General features: G+C 35.3%; 1 protein-coding gene across 1 annotated transcript in view; it reads left to right on the top strand.

Moving 5' to 3' along the window:
* The window catches only part of LOC149424733 (neuroligin-1-like), a 202426-nt gene that overhangs the window by 105691 nt on the left and 77350 nt on the right, over positions 1-19385 (top strand). The window contains exons 2-3 of the mRNA XM_089630973.1: positions 2398-2545; positions 5199-5388. Coding sequence (XP_089487099.1) covers positions 2440-2545; positions 5199-5388 — 296 coding nt within the window. The 5' untranslated portion in view covers positions 2398-2439. The remainder of the gene's footprint in view (positions 1-2397; positions 2546-5198; positions 5389-19385) is intronic.

The raw sequence follows: 19385 nt of genomic DNA, 5'->3' as shown, positions 1-19385 counted from the left end.
GTAATATTGAAATATGTAAACATTAATATTAAGTAATTATAAGGATTTCCTCACACCAATGTTAGGCTGAGGACCCACTGATTCATATTGTACTATTTATTATAAAAACATTAAAGATGCTAGGGAAAAAAGTTTTCATGAGATGAAGCGGCGTACAGAGTACTATTGAATAAATAATTTTAATATTGACTATTAAAGTCATGTGAAAACACACGAAGCTGCATAAAAATGCATCTCGTTTACGTGGGGCGGTTCTGACGCGCGCACACCGATGTGTGCACGCTCCCGCTATTCCGATATATATACCGCGCGTAAAACAATCTCAAGTCTCTCTCTTGCGACCTCTACTCTGACCGATTAATTCTGGACTGCTTCTCCCGCTGGAACCACTACAACCGCCTTTGACTTTTGACCTTGCACTTCCCTGGACTACCGACTGCTTTCTCCTTGGATATACGACATCAACTGGAACAGGCCCTGAACATAAAGCAGCTCACCGACTAGAAGACTCAGCACCCCCCTATTTACAGTCAATGTAAAGGACTTGCGTCTGATACAAGGAATAAATTCATAGGTTTCCTAATAAACTTTAACTTTCACTTAAAAACGATTTTTTCTTTTAGTTTTTTTTTAAATAAGAAATATAAACATTTCTAGTTTATGAATAACCTGACAATATTTGAAAATCTTCTACTACCACCGCAATATGCGGAAAATGTTGCTTGTATCGTGACGGAGGACTTAGACAGCCGAGGAATTCAATGTACGACGCCTGGGTCGGACCCAAACGCGATGCTAACTCAGCCACTGACCGGTCGTAAAAATAATAGTATTTTGGCATTTCGTTATTATATATTATCAGGACAAATGCAGGTGCATGAACACGTGTTTCGATGCATTAGGAATGTAGTAAAAATAGGAAACGGCCTGCAATCACAGTTTTAATAGGATTTTAATAAATTAGCAATACTAATTTTTCTCCGTGTAGTGCTTCAAAAGATGATACAGTAGTGTGACTAGCGAATGGAGTATTTATTAACAGTAGGTACGCGCTACTCTAGTATTATTAAAAGTAGGTACGCGCTACTGTGGTATTTAAAAAATCATTTCGGGTAAGTGGAAAATTTCATTGTTCCACATGTTTCCATGTAAACGAAATGCTTATGAAAATGTAAAACAAAAACCAAAGTAATTGCACCTAATTCACGTAAATGTATACACAATATGGAAACCGTAACAAAAACTTCGAGCGTATAATATCGCGTTCGTAATCAGACTTAAAATATCAACGAAAATATTTTGAACTTGAAAACAAAACAAGCTTTGAAATATAATATGGAGGGGGGGTGCTTCCATTGGTACTTTTCGCTTAGTTTACTATGACAATACCGCTGGAATGGAGAAATAAAGCATTCAGTGACAAAGTGCTTGCAATGTTTCTCACAAAAGGTGTAGCGTACAAGAACACAAGAAATGAGAGGAACAACTTCTTGTAAGGTGATTCTCAATGGATGACAATTATTATTCCAAACTTTAAACTTTTGGACAAGTTTTGAATCATAATAATAATAATTTATGCTCCCGACTTATTTTAAAATTACTCTTAACTATGCTGATGTTTATATTATTGTTCTGTTCAAATATATGCGTTAAAAGCAAACAATTTATTTGGTCTAAAATATAATCGTACCTAGGCGTTGCAGTAAAAAAAAATACAAAAAATGTTTACCAGAGTGAACACAATATATACTTTATATTTATTTAAATAACACATTGCACCCCCGAGGTGATTTATCATAATACGGCGCTCTAAAGATGATAATTTATAGTTTATTTATATATTATTTGTTGACGCTCTATTGGACTTTTACAAAGAAATTGACTACTTTATTACAGTATGTAAGTACAACATGATATATTGATATATATTGTGTAGTTCATAATTGTAAATTTTTAATTATTTTTAAGTAAAACCGCACAAGAGTCCCAACTGCTCCCAACCGTCTGGAGCCAGTGAGACTATGACATCCCGAATTGTGGTATGTTGTGAACCGAAGATTCATTCATATTGGAGTAATTTACCCAACGCCGGTACTCGCAATGTACAGTACCCAGAAACAGCTTACGACTAACAAACATTTGAATATCACTTCTCTAGCTGCATTCCGTTGAAATGGTCTCCTGCTTAGAAAGTTTGTACATTCCTTGGTTTAATTTAGAATGATAAATTACTGTAGCCCAGGGATTCTGAGCATTCTCCTTTTGTTTCTGATCTGCAGAGATAAAGCGAGTCAAAATTACATTGGGCCTTTTTCGATTTGTGTCTGATTTGATTTGAAAGGGTAGTGCTTTGACCCAAAACATGTTTAGTAATATTTTTATGTTTCTTTGTTTCAGATGGGCAGGTGAGGGGAGGTCAGGAGGCGTGAGGATGGCGGCATGGCGGGCGCACTGTGCAGGCTGCTGTGGCCGCTGCTGCTGGTGCTGGTGCTTCCCGCCGCTGCAGGGCCCCGCTACAGCTCGCGCATTGTCGACACGCAGTCAGGTCAGTCAGTCAGTCAGACAGTCAGTCATTCAATTAGATAGTGGGCGGGTGAGGGGAGGTCAGAGTCGTTAGGATGGCGGCATGGCGGGCGCGCTGTGGCCGCTACTGCTGGTGATGGTATTCCCGCCGCGGCAGGGCCCCGCTACAGCTCGCGCATCGTGGACACGCAGTCAGGTCAGTCAGTCAATCAGACAGTCAGTCAGTTAGTCAGTCAATCAGACAGTCAGTCAGTCAGTCAACGGGAATGGCATGGCGGTATCATTTTGCCATTTTTCGGCATATGACACTAGCATAACTTTCTTCCGGACAAATGTGGGGTTCTTCCTCAACAAAATAAATTACAAATTTAATAGTCACAAATCCTTAGTTTGTTTTAACGTGAAAAACATAACTTTATCTACTTTATTACATATATAAATATTTATATTGAAATATTGGAAATTTCATTTAATGTGTTTTTAATAGAATGCTAATTATTAACTGGAATTGTGTTTAACACGCGGTGACATCCCGCGTGTCGCCGGTCACCGGTCACCTGTCCAATTGATCCACTCGATATTTAAACAACTCCTGTGACACAGTAAACAGTGCACGAGCCAAACTGACCATTGCGCACACCTCATCGTCAAATATTGGTTTTTCTGATAATGCATCGGCTAATTACATATTTGAAACGCAAGCGGTGGATAGTAGAGATGATTGCACAAAAGGTTCAGGTAATTTTTTTAAGCTTGTAGCTCGTTTTCAAGTGCAGTTGTTTTCTGTCACGTTTTAAAAACATCTCCAAAAATTGGAAAGGTTCCCAACACTCTCCCTTGTCTTTAATCCATTTTCACCACCAGCAAAGTCGTCCCACTTTTATAAATCTTCACAAGTAAGAATAAAAAAAGTGCTTTAATCGACACTGATATTTTCAGATTCTATAATATTATGAAGCTTGTTATTATTATGGTTTCAAAAATAAGTAATCTTCTCCTCCTTTTGTGAACGAAGTCGCTTTGAAATATTAATACCCTTGGAATTTTAAAAAGCAGAAAATGTTTTTTCAGGCTGCCGTCACAATCTGCACTCTCCTGAAATTTTTCATTTATTATATCACCCAAGGCGGGACCTCTGCGTCTGACATTATATTTGTGGTAAAACCGTAATTTACATTGCCCAACTTAGGAAGTGTAATTAATGTTTTCAAGTTATTTTGCAAACAAGACCTCATTATTACAAATGTTAGGAGTTGGAAGGCATGTAGAATCCTGACATCAACGATGAAATTTAAGTTACAGATGGTTTCAAATCTAACCTAAGATGACAAAAAGGATGATATCTACGGTTTTCATAAACATTAATATACCATATATACCACAGTTCCAATGACTCTCTGGGCAGTCGGGACAGAAGCACTTTATCTTCTGGAGAGGATAAAATTAAATCTGGCACCTACACTTTGCCACGCGAAAATCTGGTGATAGTTGCTAGAATTGTCCCTCCGCAGTAAATAAAAACACAGTGACTTCTTTAGAAGTCTTAAAAAAGACACTATGTTTTTAGTTACAGCGGCAGTGTACCAGAAATGCTTGAATAAACTTAAAACACCTTATCAAGTATTGGAATGGCAAATACATTACATGATTTATCATTTTAAACAAGTAAAAAAAACGTTATATCGAAGACCAAAAAACTTTTTCTTAGTATTGAAACAAATTTAAAAGTTTATAATATAATATATTGATCTACAATCACAATGGAAATAAGTAGTTTTTGGTATCCAAAGAAAAAGCGAATAAATTAACATTAACGCCTACAACTTTTCGTGTGGCATTCAAAGACAAAGACTGATTTTGACAGAAATGATAAAATAATAAAATACGATAAGGGAAACCTATGCCAAATTGCAGGGAGAAATTTTGCGGATATAAAAGGAAATTTCGTTAAGGGGTGAGATGAGGGTGCGAGGCATGGGGTGTGGGTGTGGAGAACGTCATATTTCATGTCCCCTCCCTACAGCCAAAGCGGCGGGAGTTGAGTTTATCCAAGCTAGATGTGCTAAAGAACATAAATCTCTTCATTATTTGAAAGGATATCGTATAATATATCAAACCCCTCTTTTCGACCATCATCCTTTAGTTTGTAAAGGACGTGGTCACATTAAAATTGGTAATGTTTAAAGAGAGGACGATAAAATTAAAACACGCCTCTACTTAACATAACTACATAACATTTAATTTTTTTGTGATTCCGTACAGATTTCCGGAGCCTCTGGAACTACGGCCTGTTCTGTGTGAGAAATGTTGTGAGGCTGAATTTAGTGGGTACCGACTTGTTAGAAGTGGCAAAAGAAATGTTTGTGTTCAAGCTATGGCAGTTATTGAGAAAAAAGGTTTTTTCACTGAACGCTATTCCAAAAAGGTAGGTATTAATTACGGGTACAATTTCTGAAAGAATATCCAACCTCGATTTGTAGAGTAAATTGGCACTAATAGAAAATATATGATACATATTTCAAACACTACGTTCAAACTTTATAAGCAAATATAACTCTTTAGAATTACCTACCCATCTCTTGACTGTTACTTACAGATAACCACCTAATTTTATTATGGGAAATCGAATTGAAGGGAGTGACTAAATTATTAATATATGATTTCTATTGTTTCAGGAGCTATCCGCGGCATAATCCTGGAGCCCCACTCTCGGCACCTGGAGCCTGTGGAAGCCTTCCTGGGAGTGCCATACGGTGCCGCCGGCCGCCTGCAGCCTCCGCACGCCCCGCCGCCCTGGCACGGCACCCGCCTAGCTGACTCCTTCGGCCCCGTCTGCCCGCAGCGGTACCCCGATGTCTCCAACAGGTGAAACTAACTTCCTCATTAACTAGTGTTGGCTATGCCTGTTTATTGCCGGGCGTCCATTTTTTCCTCACAGCTATAGTTGTAGGTTTCTAATATAATACAATATTTTGTAATACTTATCGACTCCGAGGCCCCTGGCTAGCCAATGTACCTGTCCAAGAAAGATTTTTTACTGTGTGAAAGTGTTTCAAGTCTGAACAGAAGTAAAAAAATATAGCTTTCTTGGAGCACACGAACACGCCCACGACACACTTCTACTTAGGATATTAATAGAGCATACTTGGAGCACACGAATACGCCCACGACACACTACTACATAGAATATTAATTTTAGACTTAAAAATTCCTTTAGGATCTTTAGATTGTGCTTTTTTATTATTTACGTTATAAGAAAATGTTTGTACGAAATTGTAAATTATCAGTTGGATTGCCTTGCTATATTAATGTTAAAACACTTTCAAGTTACCACCATTAGATCAAGTTTCCTTACTATATCTTATTGTGACAACTGAACTACGGTTTCAGGCTACAATTATGTCATAAATAGATTACACACAATTGGTGATTCTTGTGCTATGTTAGCTGATGTTTTTAATATGCCTCTATTGAAAAATAAAGCTGTACTTATTAAACATTTCTTACTATGACTATCAATAACTAACATCTATGTACATAAATGGCACTTTTGTCGTTAATTCCAAACAAATAAATAATCAATTGTAAGCCCTGAGTTTTTAACACAAAATCAATACAGAACAGATGGCAACAAAATTATTGTTAAAGGCTAGCTTAAAAATTATGATTTATTTTTATCTTTAATACTTGAACCACATTGTAACCAGGTTGTGGTCACGTCGCTCAAAGGACCCTCATTCCAAGCAGCTGTGTTAAGCCTCCCACACGAGAATTTAGCGTCGTCGCGTCGCACAGTGGACGGAATGAAGAAAAAACACGAATTAATTGTTTGCTGGCTAAATATTAGTGCAATATTTTTTTTTAATCTTTTTAATGAATTATAACTATTTTTAAGTAAAAATATTAAAATACTATATGTAGAAATTTCTTCATTAATTGTAGTGAAAAAATCTTAATGTTTTTGTAAAATGTAGGGCTCAAAATGTTAGAACCTGCCGCTATGTGGTATTTTTGTGTTACGTAATTAATTAAAAACTCTTTTGATTTCCCAGAAGTGGCATTTAATATACCCCGTTGTTTTAATGCTTCGAATAATTCTCTCCGGGGAATGCATATAGGCCTTCCTGAAAATAACAAAATTGTTCAAGGAAGGACAAAAGATGACCACAATTTATATATGACATTAAAGGTGAGACTTCAGTCTACAATACTTATATATTCATAAATGGTAAAAAACGATGATTTGTTTCTAAATTCTAATTGAAATATGCATTTTAACAGCAAAAAAATTCAAAAATTGTGTAAAATTAGATGTTAGTTCAAATCTCACACACATGATATATTGATATATAGTTTAGTAAATTAAATTAAAAATACTTTGAGGAATGTCAGCCATAACAAACTTTTGTAAATATATCCAATCGTCATTAATTACACAACCGTCTCTGCTCACGCGTAGGAGTGAACTGAAAAACGCGATGCAGAACCTTCAACTTACGACACACTTTGCAGCGTTGCCAAACTTCCATCAAGCCTTATTGACATATTTGAATTAACACATAAAATGCAGAAACTATTGTACTACACTAAAAAAAATATAAATATTAAAAAAATTAACATTTGCAAAAACCACTTAATTCGCGTTTTTTTTCCATTCCGTCCAAAGTGCGTCGGTGGGTTTTCGTTGTTCAGCTTTTCAAATGGACCAAAGAGTACTGATACCACCTGAGATCTCCTTTATACACCTGATCAGAATTTTTGCTACTAATTTTTTGAATGTCATAAAATTTAGTTGAAATCACGTATTAATAATATGATGTAATTAACTACGTTGCAGATTCATCTGTCCGATTTTCATTAAATAATTTTCTACAATATACTTACAGTATATTTGCACCTCGTTCCAGATTCTTTGATACTTCTGGAAGTGCTATGGTGAGAATGCACATTTTAGAATTTACAAAATGACATTAGCTATGTTTAGCGACAAATATTACATTTAGACAAATAAACTTCAAATACGTTGCGACTAAAATACAAAATAACTTATCTGACAATACAAGACAAACAAATACAAGTATAAAATCCAAAAAAATTACATCAATATTTTTATTACGCTATTTCAAATTATCGACATGTTTCAAAACCAATGGTTTCTTTATCGGGAAACAAAGTGCACTAAAAATGAATACGTATTAGAATAGACAAAAAGGTACAGACAAATAAGTATCTATTTACAAAAATATAACAGAAAAATAATGATAATATAAAATCATTACTTTATAATAAACTTTGACGGCCGGCATAGTCCAGTGGTAACGCATTGGACTGCCATTCCGAAGGTCGCGGGTTCGAACCCGGCGTGCGCAAATAAATTTTATTTGATTAATTTGTGTTATTTCACAATTAATTAATTAAAATATTATATAGTATATTTGCGGCACGTTCAGAGTGGAAGAGACTACCAGTATAGCCCTGGTGTAAGACCACCATTCAGAATTGAAACGTTGCTCCAAATGGCTTTAGCCGTGTTTAGTGACTAGATCTGAATAGCCAGGTACTTCCCCACCTTCCTCTTTCCCTTCCCCACTTACCTTCAGCCTCACAACATCCCCCAATTGGGGATGCCATAGTCTCACTGGCTCCAGACGGGAGCAGTTGGGACTCTTGTGAGGTATTCAATATAAAAAATAAAATAAAAGTGTACCCGGCGTTGTTCGGGTTATGAATGGTTTATACTTAAAAAAACTAGCTGGCGTGTACCCGGCGTTGTTCGGGTTATGAATGGTTTATAGTAAAATAAACAAGCTGGCGTATACCCGGCGTTGTTCGGGTTATGAATGATTTATAATAAAATAAACAAGCTGGCGTGTACCCGGCGTTGTTCGGGTTATGAATGGTTTATACTAAAAAAACTAGCTGGCGTGTACCCGGCGTTGTTCGGGTTATGAATGGTTTATAGTAAAATAAACAAGCTGGCGTATACCCGGCGTTGTTCGGGTTATGAATGATTTATAATAAAATAAACAAGCTGGCGTGTACCCGGCGTTGTTCGGGTTATGAATGGTTTATACTAAAAAAACTAGCTGGCGTGTACCCGGCGTTGTTCGGGTTATGAATGGTTTATAGTAAAATAAACTAGCTGGCGTATACCCGGCGTTGTTCGGGTTATGAATGATTTATAATAAAATAAACAAGCTGGCGTGTACCCGGCGTTGTTCGGGTTATGAATGGTTTATACTAAAAAAACTAGCTGGCGTGTACCCGGCGTTGTTCGGGTTATGAATGGTTTATACTAAAAAAAACTAGCTGGCGTGTACCCGGCGTTGTTTGGGTTATGAATGGTTTATAGTAAAATAAACTAGCTGGAGTGTACCCGGCGTTGTTCGGGTTATGAATGGTTTATAGTAAAATTTGGAGGTTTTTAACCTTTTAAATTAGAAACAATAGCATTATCCGTTACGTTACGTTGTACTCAACCCAGCGCAGAGATAAAGCGTTATTTAAAGTTTTTCTTCCATCACTACTATGTACCACATTGTTACATTACAAAACATTAACTTTAATTCGACTATGTATCTCATTCCAGTGCAGGGATAGTGCGTTCTACCTCGGGCGTACTTCAGAAAATTTCAGAGAAATCGATGTAGTAGTTTTTTAGTATATGGGGGACCAACAAAGAGACCTTCATTTTTGTATATGTAGGATAATCAAAAAGGTTGTGCAATATAATAAGTCAACTCACACAAGTCTGAAATATTTTTTTTCTCATTCTATTGGTTTGATTCTGTCAATTATTTTTGCTTGCAATTTATCTGCAAATGCACCTATTTTAAAAATAAAACACTGTAAACTGGCCTGTCTATACAAAACATATCCCTGGTGAGACAGGCACAGTAAAAAAAGTACGTGCGATCCTTACTTACTCATATCTGATAAAGTGTATCAAAAAATAAATTAATTAAATATTTGTATTATGTGCAAATACTAACTTTCACTAAGCTACCGCTATCCTTACCCTATTTACTTCAGCGTTTCATAATTTGTCAATTAAAGGATTACATTGTTTCTCTCTCCATTAAATCAAGACTCGGATGGTAGCACATAAAAAATGTGAAAATACCTACATCAAGTTGCAAAATATGAACATGTTAACTGATCTTGTATTTAGTCCAACTTTTTTATGAATTCATTAATTCGCTTATGTAGGCACTTATCAATGCTATTAATTAATAGAATTCAATTTACTACTTAATACTATTAATTAATAGAATTAAATTTACGAAATTTGTCGCGAGTTAATCGATTATGGATTCGTCAAATATATTTTTATCCTACAGAGATTAAATTTATGATCAAAGCCACTTTTGCGTACAACGGGAGCTAGTTAACTACCGAAACGTAATACTTGAGGGTATAGGGGAAAATTCAAAGTTAGATCTCTGAAATTTCCCAGTATATGGCTGCTATTCCTACAACGTCAAGGAAGGGTCGGGCCGAGGGGGTGCGGATCCTACTGCCTGTCCTACCTACCCCGATTTTCTGTTGGGTTAATTGCTAATTTCATTTACGGGTTATTAGTTTTCCTTTTAATTGTTTGGGAAATTGGGGTTTTGATTGCAAAACGTGAAGGACATTTGGAAAACATGTTTGAATTACCAACAAGGAAGATCGTATCGTTGGTATGTTTGTAAGACTATACGAAATATCCGGATATGTAAAAAGAGCACAAAAGGCGTCCATTTTATTTCAAAGCATGCTTCCTGTAACATCATTGTTTTAATCAATTTGAATCAGTGAAGGCAGTATCTACACAAAATATACATATAATTCTAGTCAACAAAATTTTAAAAAACACAGTGGAGTTGGCTAAGTTAATTTAGTGATCGTTTGATTATTTTAATAGAATACTTTAGATCTCACGTAAGTGGTTTTCTTAATCTAAGTTCCATTGATCGGAAGCAATCCATCCGACGAGCTTTCTATTGGCATAAAACCCTAAGTGACCAGCTCAAGCTCGGGGGCTTAATTAAATCTAGAGTTGGGTTAACCTCTCAGAAGCTGAGCGCAGTGTACAGAGCCCGCAGATACTGTAAGCACAATTATTGTTCACTATGTCAACAGTTAAATTGCAGTGCGCCTTTCTGTTGAATTTGGTATCCCTTATTGATGTGGACTGAAACCTTTAGGTAAAACCCTTGACGATGTGCAAATCTGACTATCTCTCTGATAATATGCTGAATTCCCCTGAATTGTTGGATGCATTATAATCTTAGGAATAAAAATGACAGATAGGATTGCTATGCGTTGATTATGTCGGTATTTTAATAATAATAATAAATAAATCATCGAAGAAGAAGATGTTTACTAATAAATCGAAATGAAACAGAACAAGATATAGAAAAATGAAAAAAAATGCAGTGCATACGTTTCGGTTTCAGACTGATTTTGTTGTTAGCATATTTTATATTTCTGATCTCTCTATATTGTTGTGATTTTTCAATGCGAATGAGATTTCGTTGAAGAGTATAGGAAGCTTTTTGACCAAAATGTTATATTTGTAGTTGATGTTGGATATGTTTTTGACCTTGAGTTATAGTGTTTCTTATCTACGTATTTTTTGGTATTTCTTGTGTTTTATACATATGAATTTTTAGGAGTACGATTTAAGAAAAGAGTTGTTTAACTGGCATGAAGTTAAGATTTTTGAAGATTTTGTCAGTGCTAGTTTTTGGAAATGGTTTGACCTGACATCGCTGGTGCATAGTTGGGTGAGGAAGGTTTAGGAAGGAGTGGTTATGAAGCTGGTTCATATGTTCAACCATTAAATTGGTCATAGGTCTCTACTTCCCCTCATTTTCACATTAAAAACCTTCTATACAAAATGACGTGAACATCCATTATAGAAAAGCATTCGGGCCTCCTGAAAGTAGTTATATTTTTATATTTTAATTTAATTATTTACCAAATTTTTAATTTTTTGAGACTACATCTATCCCAATTGGAGTATGTTGTCCGGCTGAAGGCAGTGGGGAGGGAAAGAATTGGGGAAGTGGAAGGTGGTAAAGTATTTGACTATTTAATCTGTTTGCCTGGTGGGGAAATCTGGTCTGATGGGGGAATACACGGCTATTCAGATCTAGTCACAAAACACAGCTAAAATCATTTGAAGCAACATTTAAATTCAGTCTTACGCCGGGGCGATACTGAGAGGATCTTCTACTTTGAAAAGTAAAGCAAATATACTTTTTATTATTTTTATTGGATCAACATGTAACAACACAAATTAATGGAATAAAATTACTTTGAACCCGTGACCTCCGGATCGATGGTCTCGAGCTTTACCCTTCGACCATGGAGGACGACTGCTTGCGATGTATAGTAATGTGTTTATGGTTGATTGAATAGATGTGTTATTTGTGTTTTGGTATGTGATCGCGAATTGTGAGCGAAATTTATAACCGCTTTATAATTGGACCACGTTTTGCAGAAACCATCCAGGTAACAATAAAAAAAATACTTTTTGATGAATCCTACTTCATATTGATATTTTCATGTGCTAAAGACATCTATTTAAAGGTTCAACATTAAAAAAATCCAAGTGGGTTGACGATTTTCAACAAATAATTTTTTTTTTTTTAATCCAAGCTAAAAAAACACATTTTTTAAATTGGCTGAAAGTATCTAATCTAAAATACACGTTGAAAAAATTTTTACCATGACCTAATTTTTTAATAGTGCTTCTTTATTGGCGTTGCTTCAAGTAGTGGAAAAGGGTGTGGGTTAGTTTTAAGAAATTTCATGTAGACCGTGTCCCTTTTCTTGCTTTGAAGGTCAAATGTGCAAAATCAAATTCGTAATAAAACTGTAGATTTGTATAAAAAATCAAATACACGCCGCCCGCCACACACACTCTTCTTTCAAAATCAAGTGATTGATAATTTGATCGCATGGAAATATTTTAGATTATTTAATTAGATACAGCGAGTAGAACATATGAAATAAACGAGCATATTTTTTAATCTTTTTAGAAACCCACAAAAAATAAAGTATTAGCCGAAGTCTCACTTTCCTACTTACTAAAGCATTTTTGTTTATAGTTTTATTGTGTTATGTGGCAAATCAAGTTTTTTCGAAAATATTAGTAAAACTTTTAAATATTTGTGCCTAAACTTTACAAAATATAATAAAATACAATTTGGCGATGTTTTCTTCACGCATAAATAAAAACAGAGAATTTATGATAAGCGGAAATTTAAACCTTATCACTATCTACACAAGGAGTGTTATTGTAAGCGAGTACTGTTTTTATTTTATTTCTCCATATATTTAAATGCGAGTAACTCTGCTTGGCAAGTTTTGGGTTGAAAGGTTTATGCATAACAAGGTCCAATTAGTTTGCCTTGAATGCTGTAAAATCTATAATATGGCAACCGAGGCGTCGTATTTTGAGAACATGTTCGTCTGAATGAATATAATATGATGTCTTTGAGATGAATGTCACGTGGCATGATACATTTTCCGTCATGCTCTATTTCGTATGACCTGTATTTCCGATATTTGTTTGTTTGAAATAAAGCCCAAGACATAATATAATAAATAACTAAGATGAGACTGGATCAAAGCGAAGCAGATGAAGCATGTAACTGTGAGGACCTTAAAGGAAGTTTTCGAACCCAAACAGTTCACTCGTTATGCCAGAATTATTTGATTTTACTATATGGGAGTTTCACGAGATCTTTGATCATATTATCTGTGGTTCTAGAAAATAATCGATCAAATATTATTATTTTTAATGACAAACTAGTTTAAAAGACACGGTTATTTATGCAAAGCATAAAGGATAACATATCATTTTTAAGTAATAATTATTGGCCTGAAACAACAATATAAATTGAAAAAATCTTTCGAGGAAAAATACGTGCCGCCGACGGGAATTAAACCCGCAGCCTTCTGTTTGTAATAAAAAATAAAACATATATTTAGCACTTGTATTACGGTGGTTTGTGGGAAATTCTCCTTCTATTGTGTAGGGGCGCGCCCTGCCACTGGGCGACGGCCTTGACAAGAATAGCTTCCGATTTCCGGTAGCGTTGACTCGTCCCGGCTACTCAAGGCAGCAAAACCATGCTCCCTTCTCTCTGCAAACATCTGTGAGGCGCTGCATCGCCAAGGGAGGCTAAACAGCGTCCTATATGCGTGGGCATACTGTACTCTGAGTGTGTTCATGATGCCTGGTGTATACCTTGTCCGTAGTTCGTTAGTGTGAAAGCTTATGCAGTATGTTTGAAATAGTTGCTTCTTCAGCGGAGGACTGCACTTGTTGTATGAATAGTATATTATCATCAAAATTTCTTAAACTCACGTTTGCGGAGCGTAATGTTAATGTTAGTTAGTTAGTTAAAGGAGAGGTGGTTGACGCGTCTTTTTGCATCCATTGCTTTTTAAGGGGAGATCTAGCCACTCATTTCAGAGTGGCAGATTCTCTTAGTATCGCCCTAGTGAAAGACCACTATTAAGAATCGAAAAATGCTTTTTAAGATTAACTCCTCACAATAGGTCAAGAGGAAAATAATTTCCACCAGGGCCTATGTCATCTTTGGGGATGTTGTGTGGAGGGTATTTGAATGGTGCTGGCCTTGTTTGGTAATCAGATTATTATATATTACTCAATTTTCCTCTTCCCGATCTCTTCGGCTCCACAATATATCCCGTAAATTGGAGATGCCCGACGCCCGTGTCCCACATGCTCAGAACAGGTGGTACCGTTGGGCGGTATTCACGTAAAAAGATGCAGCCACCGTAATGATATCGGTTTGTTGGTTGGGATTCATATACCGCTTTAGAAACTGACCCCAGAAGTATGTTTTTTTTAATACTTTGACCAATAATTAGAAATGTTTCATAATACTATTTAGTTTCAATGATTGTCTCTATTATCAGTACGAATGAAATAATTAGAGAATGTGAACAATAGGTTAATGTAAAATAGAAATTACGTATTATTATAGTTACCTTCATTTACCTTTATTATTTTATAGCTCTGAAATAACATCCAAAGGTACGATCTTATCAAACCACATAATTTATTACCGAAGAATATCAAATTATTCGTTCTCATACGATAGGCATGCGATAACAAACTCAATTCAATAACATTGTCTGAGAAAATAGCAATTATGAATATTCCTATTACCATTGCTTACAGCGTAAACACACTGTGACATAATATATTTATGTACGCAGGAAGGGATACATAAGAAAATTCAGATGTTTTGATAAGAATCACAATTATAATGATGCATCCCTTCTGCACGACTGATTAAAAAAAATTGGAACATTAAAAATGTTTAGCAAATAGCTTATTTTTCGACGAATGTGTTTGTAAAAATATCCATCTCAAATACAGCTCGTAATTTTTCCAAATTTGACGAAAAACCATATTATGGCTCGATAATAAGAAAGAATATTTTTTCCCGTGATTTAAACAAACTGTTATTACATATTTTATTAAAATAATTGCATTACTAATTGGAATATAAAATGGTTGTAAGTAGTAACAGTTGACCTAACGCTCTCTGTCAAGCGTCTATTTTGTGCACAAGAAAGGTTTGAGAATGCTTTGAATAATCTAGGACATCAGTCGTACATTGACCGCCGAAGAGCGCAAATTGAAATAATAGGACCCTGCGAAAAAAAGTAAAGTTCGCTAAAGTAAGGCAAAGTCTTGTAGCGGAGGCCACAGTGGGACTTTTCTGCTCAGAATCTGAATGTTTGTTTTTAAACTAACTGCTTGGCGTAGCAACGCTAACTATAAGTAAAGTGGGTAACTTAAGGCCCTGTAATAATCGTTCAAAGATAGTTTGAAAGTAAGAAATGTAAATAGGAATGTTAGAGGGAGCGCGCTAATATTAAAAAAAGATAATAATTAAGCGAAAATGCTGAACATTTTTTAATAAAACACGACTCTTTTGAAAAAGAGCAAAAATCTGCTTTAGTTGCATTTAAAAAAAAGATGTGAAATATTCATGCCCATAACATATTAAATAACAGAAAAAACGTGTTTTTAATAATTTTCGGAGCTTATTTTGCGATTTTTTCTATCGAGAGAATTACATATAATTAACGTTTTGGTATAACAAATTGTTAACGCCGAAGTTAACATTTGGCGTGAATTTATCTTGAGCGCCACCTGTTTTTTTGTTTGAATAAGGGAAACAGGAAACCATTGATGGAATTTCAGGGTTTAAGTGGACAACGAGTGCTGGCATTCATAGGTTAGGTTATTGTAATAAGAAGATAAATTAATGAGTGTAAATTAGATAGATATAATTTAAAGATATGAGTCGCACAAAGTACAGAGAAGTGTTATACATCCTAATCTAGCTTTGGGCAAGAAGTTAATACGTTACTCGGGCATTTCAAGTCTTGAAATTATTGCGAACTGCGCCTTCCAGGTACGATGTCATCTTGTCAAAATAATTATACCGCTCGGGCGAGCGATGGCTTCAAATGGATTCTCCTTGTGAATCCATTTCATCGGTAAGCAGGTAGCAATCATGAATATTATCTGAGGTTCCAGAATTAGCGGAGGGTAGGCAAATTTACATCTTACTTGAGGATTTGAAGTGTGGCTTTGTATTGCCAATCCATTGGTCTTATTAGAGTTATCCTCGCCGGGATATTTAGATTGCCATTTTAATCCATCTGCCTTTTGTAAGTTGAAAATGGCGATCAGGCTGTGATCCGTCGTTTTTATGATTCCACGGTGCTCCAAGCCGTTGAACCAAAAAATAAAGAATGACCGCTTCCTTCCTTCCGATTCCAATCTTGCCACCTTGAAGAAAAGTGTTGCCAGGCGCATCCCACACAGTTCCTTTTATGTGGGGAAGGAGAAGTTCTTACTTTGTTACGATTATATACGTAACAAAATGTATAGATATTATCTTAAAAAATAACACATGTATTTATTAAAACTTAAAAACTTAAAGAGTTAACGAGAAACTTGTTATAAATCAGTAGAAATTGTGTTTGCGAGCCTTAAGAAAAGATTTTAAAAAGTGTCAAATTAAATAGTGTCACAAACAGTTTTCGAAACAAGCATAATCTTTTGTTCACCCGATTTGGAATTTGTAATTAAGCTTTTCACGCAGCCCGCAATTTGCGCACCATTGAAAAAACATTTTCGTAAATTTTATTTTAGAGGGTTGAATGGTTATATTACAATGCGAGTTGACGGTTCAGTCGCCAGGTTCATTTATTTACAAATTACAGAAAGGAAGTCGTAACGCACGCCACCTCCACGCACCTTAGTTGGTTATCATTTCCCTGATTGGTTGGTCATCATCGATGAGCGCGTCCCAATCAAAACACAATCAAAACCAAAAGATCTCTGCAAAAGTTATTCGTCGAAAAACGGCGCAATAGAAATAATCAGAATATTTTTATTATTATTAAGGTAGAACCAACACGGCCACCATCTTGAACCGGAACCGGAACGTAACAGACAAATTTACGGAAATATGAAGTGCCAAATGGTTAAGTGAAAACTGAGAACTTGCTACCTCAGTCAATAACATATAAAAACCTTTTTGACATTCTACAGCTGTCAGCATTCTCCAAAATTTTTACTATGTTTTACTCTAATCAATGGGTGGCTGCTTTGAGTGCCGAATAATTAAACCACTTACCCCTTACTAATAAACGTGTTTTAAATTTAACACAACTTATAAACATCCATTTACCCTAGTTATTGTTTAATGTGCCGGAAAGCACTAATGAAAGGTGAGGAAATGCAATATAATTTTAGTACCTGGTTGACAATTATTGCTAATCGAGACCCTAATGAAACGTGGGGAAATGACCCTCCAGCGTGTAAATACTGCGAATGATTTCAGATAAAATAGTAATTAAAACGTTATGGCAACTTCTCGATTAATATTATAAATAAAACGTTGAAAATACAACCATTAGGATGTTTCACATTTTCCATTCGGGTACTTAGGTACTCTTATTTTTTCATCTTCCTTCAACCACTGAAGAGATAAAGCGATAAAAGTTCATTATATGCATGTTGGGCGTCTAAATTCTGTTAAAACCCGCCGACCAATTTTGCAGTTTAATCTGAAATTCTTGATTATTTTCGATAGTTTTTAGATCTAATGTGAGGTTGTTGAAGTAAGTGATACCTAGATAGAGATAGTTGTTTTGAATATGTTTGGTATTAAATATTGGGATATATTTGCTTTATGATCAAATGATAATTTAAATAATAAATAAATTAAATAATAACTTCAGTTTATTTTCATTAACATGTAACAGCATCATCATGGAGCATCTGTAACGGTAACGGAGTTCTACGCAACGAACGTGGTCTGATAAAAATTCCATCTCCACGCAGACTGATCCTCTACCAACAAGCTTCTTGTAAGTCTGGAAACCTTCTCGAAATTCGATACAAACTTCGGAATAGCCTCTTTATATCCCCTTTGTGTCGTGAATAAACAATAGTATCCCACTATTATTATTTGCTCGGCGACTTCCGATACAATCTGCAGGCTTGGGGCTTTTGTTCGAAGTGAATGGTGACCGCAGCTCCTGTCCTGTTATTGTATTCAATCTTCTTCTGTAAGTCAGGCAATCTTGGTAGCTGTTAGTTTGTTCAATGAGAACATTCTTTTGTGAATGAGAATTACAAAATTTTATTAATTTTAATCGTCATCCATTCCGGAAATGTTTAGATTTCTCCGTAATAGGGGAATAATTTTTGCAGAGATCTTTTGGTTTTGATTGTGTTTTAATTGGGACGCGCTCATTTGATGATAGACCAACCAATCAGGAAAAGGATAACAAAATAAGGTGCGTGGAGGTGGCGTGCGTAACGAATTCTTTTTCTGTAATTTGTAAATAAATGAACCTGACGACTGAACCGGCAACTCACATTGTAATATAACCATTCAACCTTCTAAAATAAAATTTACGAAAATGTTTTTTCAATGGTGCGCAAATTGCGGGCTGCGTGAAAAGCTTAATTACGAATTCCAAATCGGGTGAACAAAAGATCAGGCTTGTTTCGAAAACTGTTTGTGACACTATTTAATTTGACACTTTTAAAAATCTTTTTTTAAGGCCCGCATACACAATTTCTACTGATTTATAACAAGTTTCTCTTTTACTCTTTAAGTTTTTTAGTTTTAATAAATACACATGTTATTTTTGAAGATAATATCTATACATTTGTTATACCAAAACGTTAATTATATGTTATTCTCTCGATAAAAAAAATCGCAAAATAAGCTTTTAAAATTATTAAAAACACGTTTTGTTCTGTTATTTAATATGTTATAAGTCGTTAGATAGACATAAAGCTGGGTCCGATTTCAAAAAAATATATTTTGCAAAGTGAATGAAAAGATTACCGTGTGAATGAATCCATTTTTTATAGAAAGTATGTTAGATGAATTTGGTACCCGTAGTTTGGTACCCGTTATTATTTACAGATTCTTGAAAATGAAAAAAATAATGCATTTTTTATTGAAACATTGAAAAAAAAGTGGTCTAAGTTGGTGCACGGTACTGCGATTAAGCGCAGCGGTTTTGGAATAGCTGAAAACGCCAAACGACTGGCGTTTTTACTTAATTCTATTTCATGGTATTCCTGACCGTTTTGGCGTTTTCAGCTATTTCAAAACCGCTGCGTCTAATCGCAGTGCATCCACTTAGGTCTTAAAAATATACAGATACAACTCGTTTTGCCACAGTTTGAATCTCCAAGACCTAAAAATGAAAAAAACAATTCTCGTTCTCTCTCAGTTGTCCTTAAAGAGTGTTGCTACCATCGCTATTGCTGCAAACGAAATAAG

Source organism: Hesperophylax consimilis, chromosome 4, assembly GCF_061612785.1.
Source record: "Hesperophylax consimilis isolate HC1 chromosome 4, BYU_Hcon_1.0, whole genome shotgun sequence".
NCBI lineage: Eukaryota > Metazoa > Arthropoda > Insecta > Trichoptera > Limnephilidae > Hesperophylax > Hesperophylax consimilis.
Note: the sequence above shows the minus strand (reverse complement) of the source record. Positions and strands in the feature narration are given on the sequence as shown.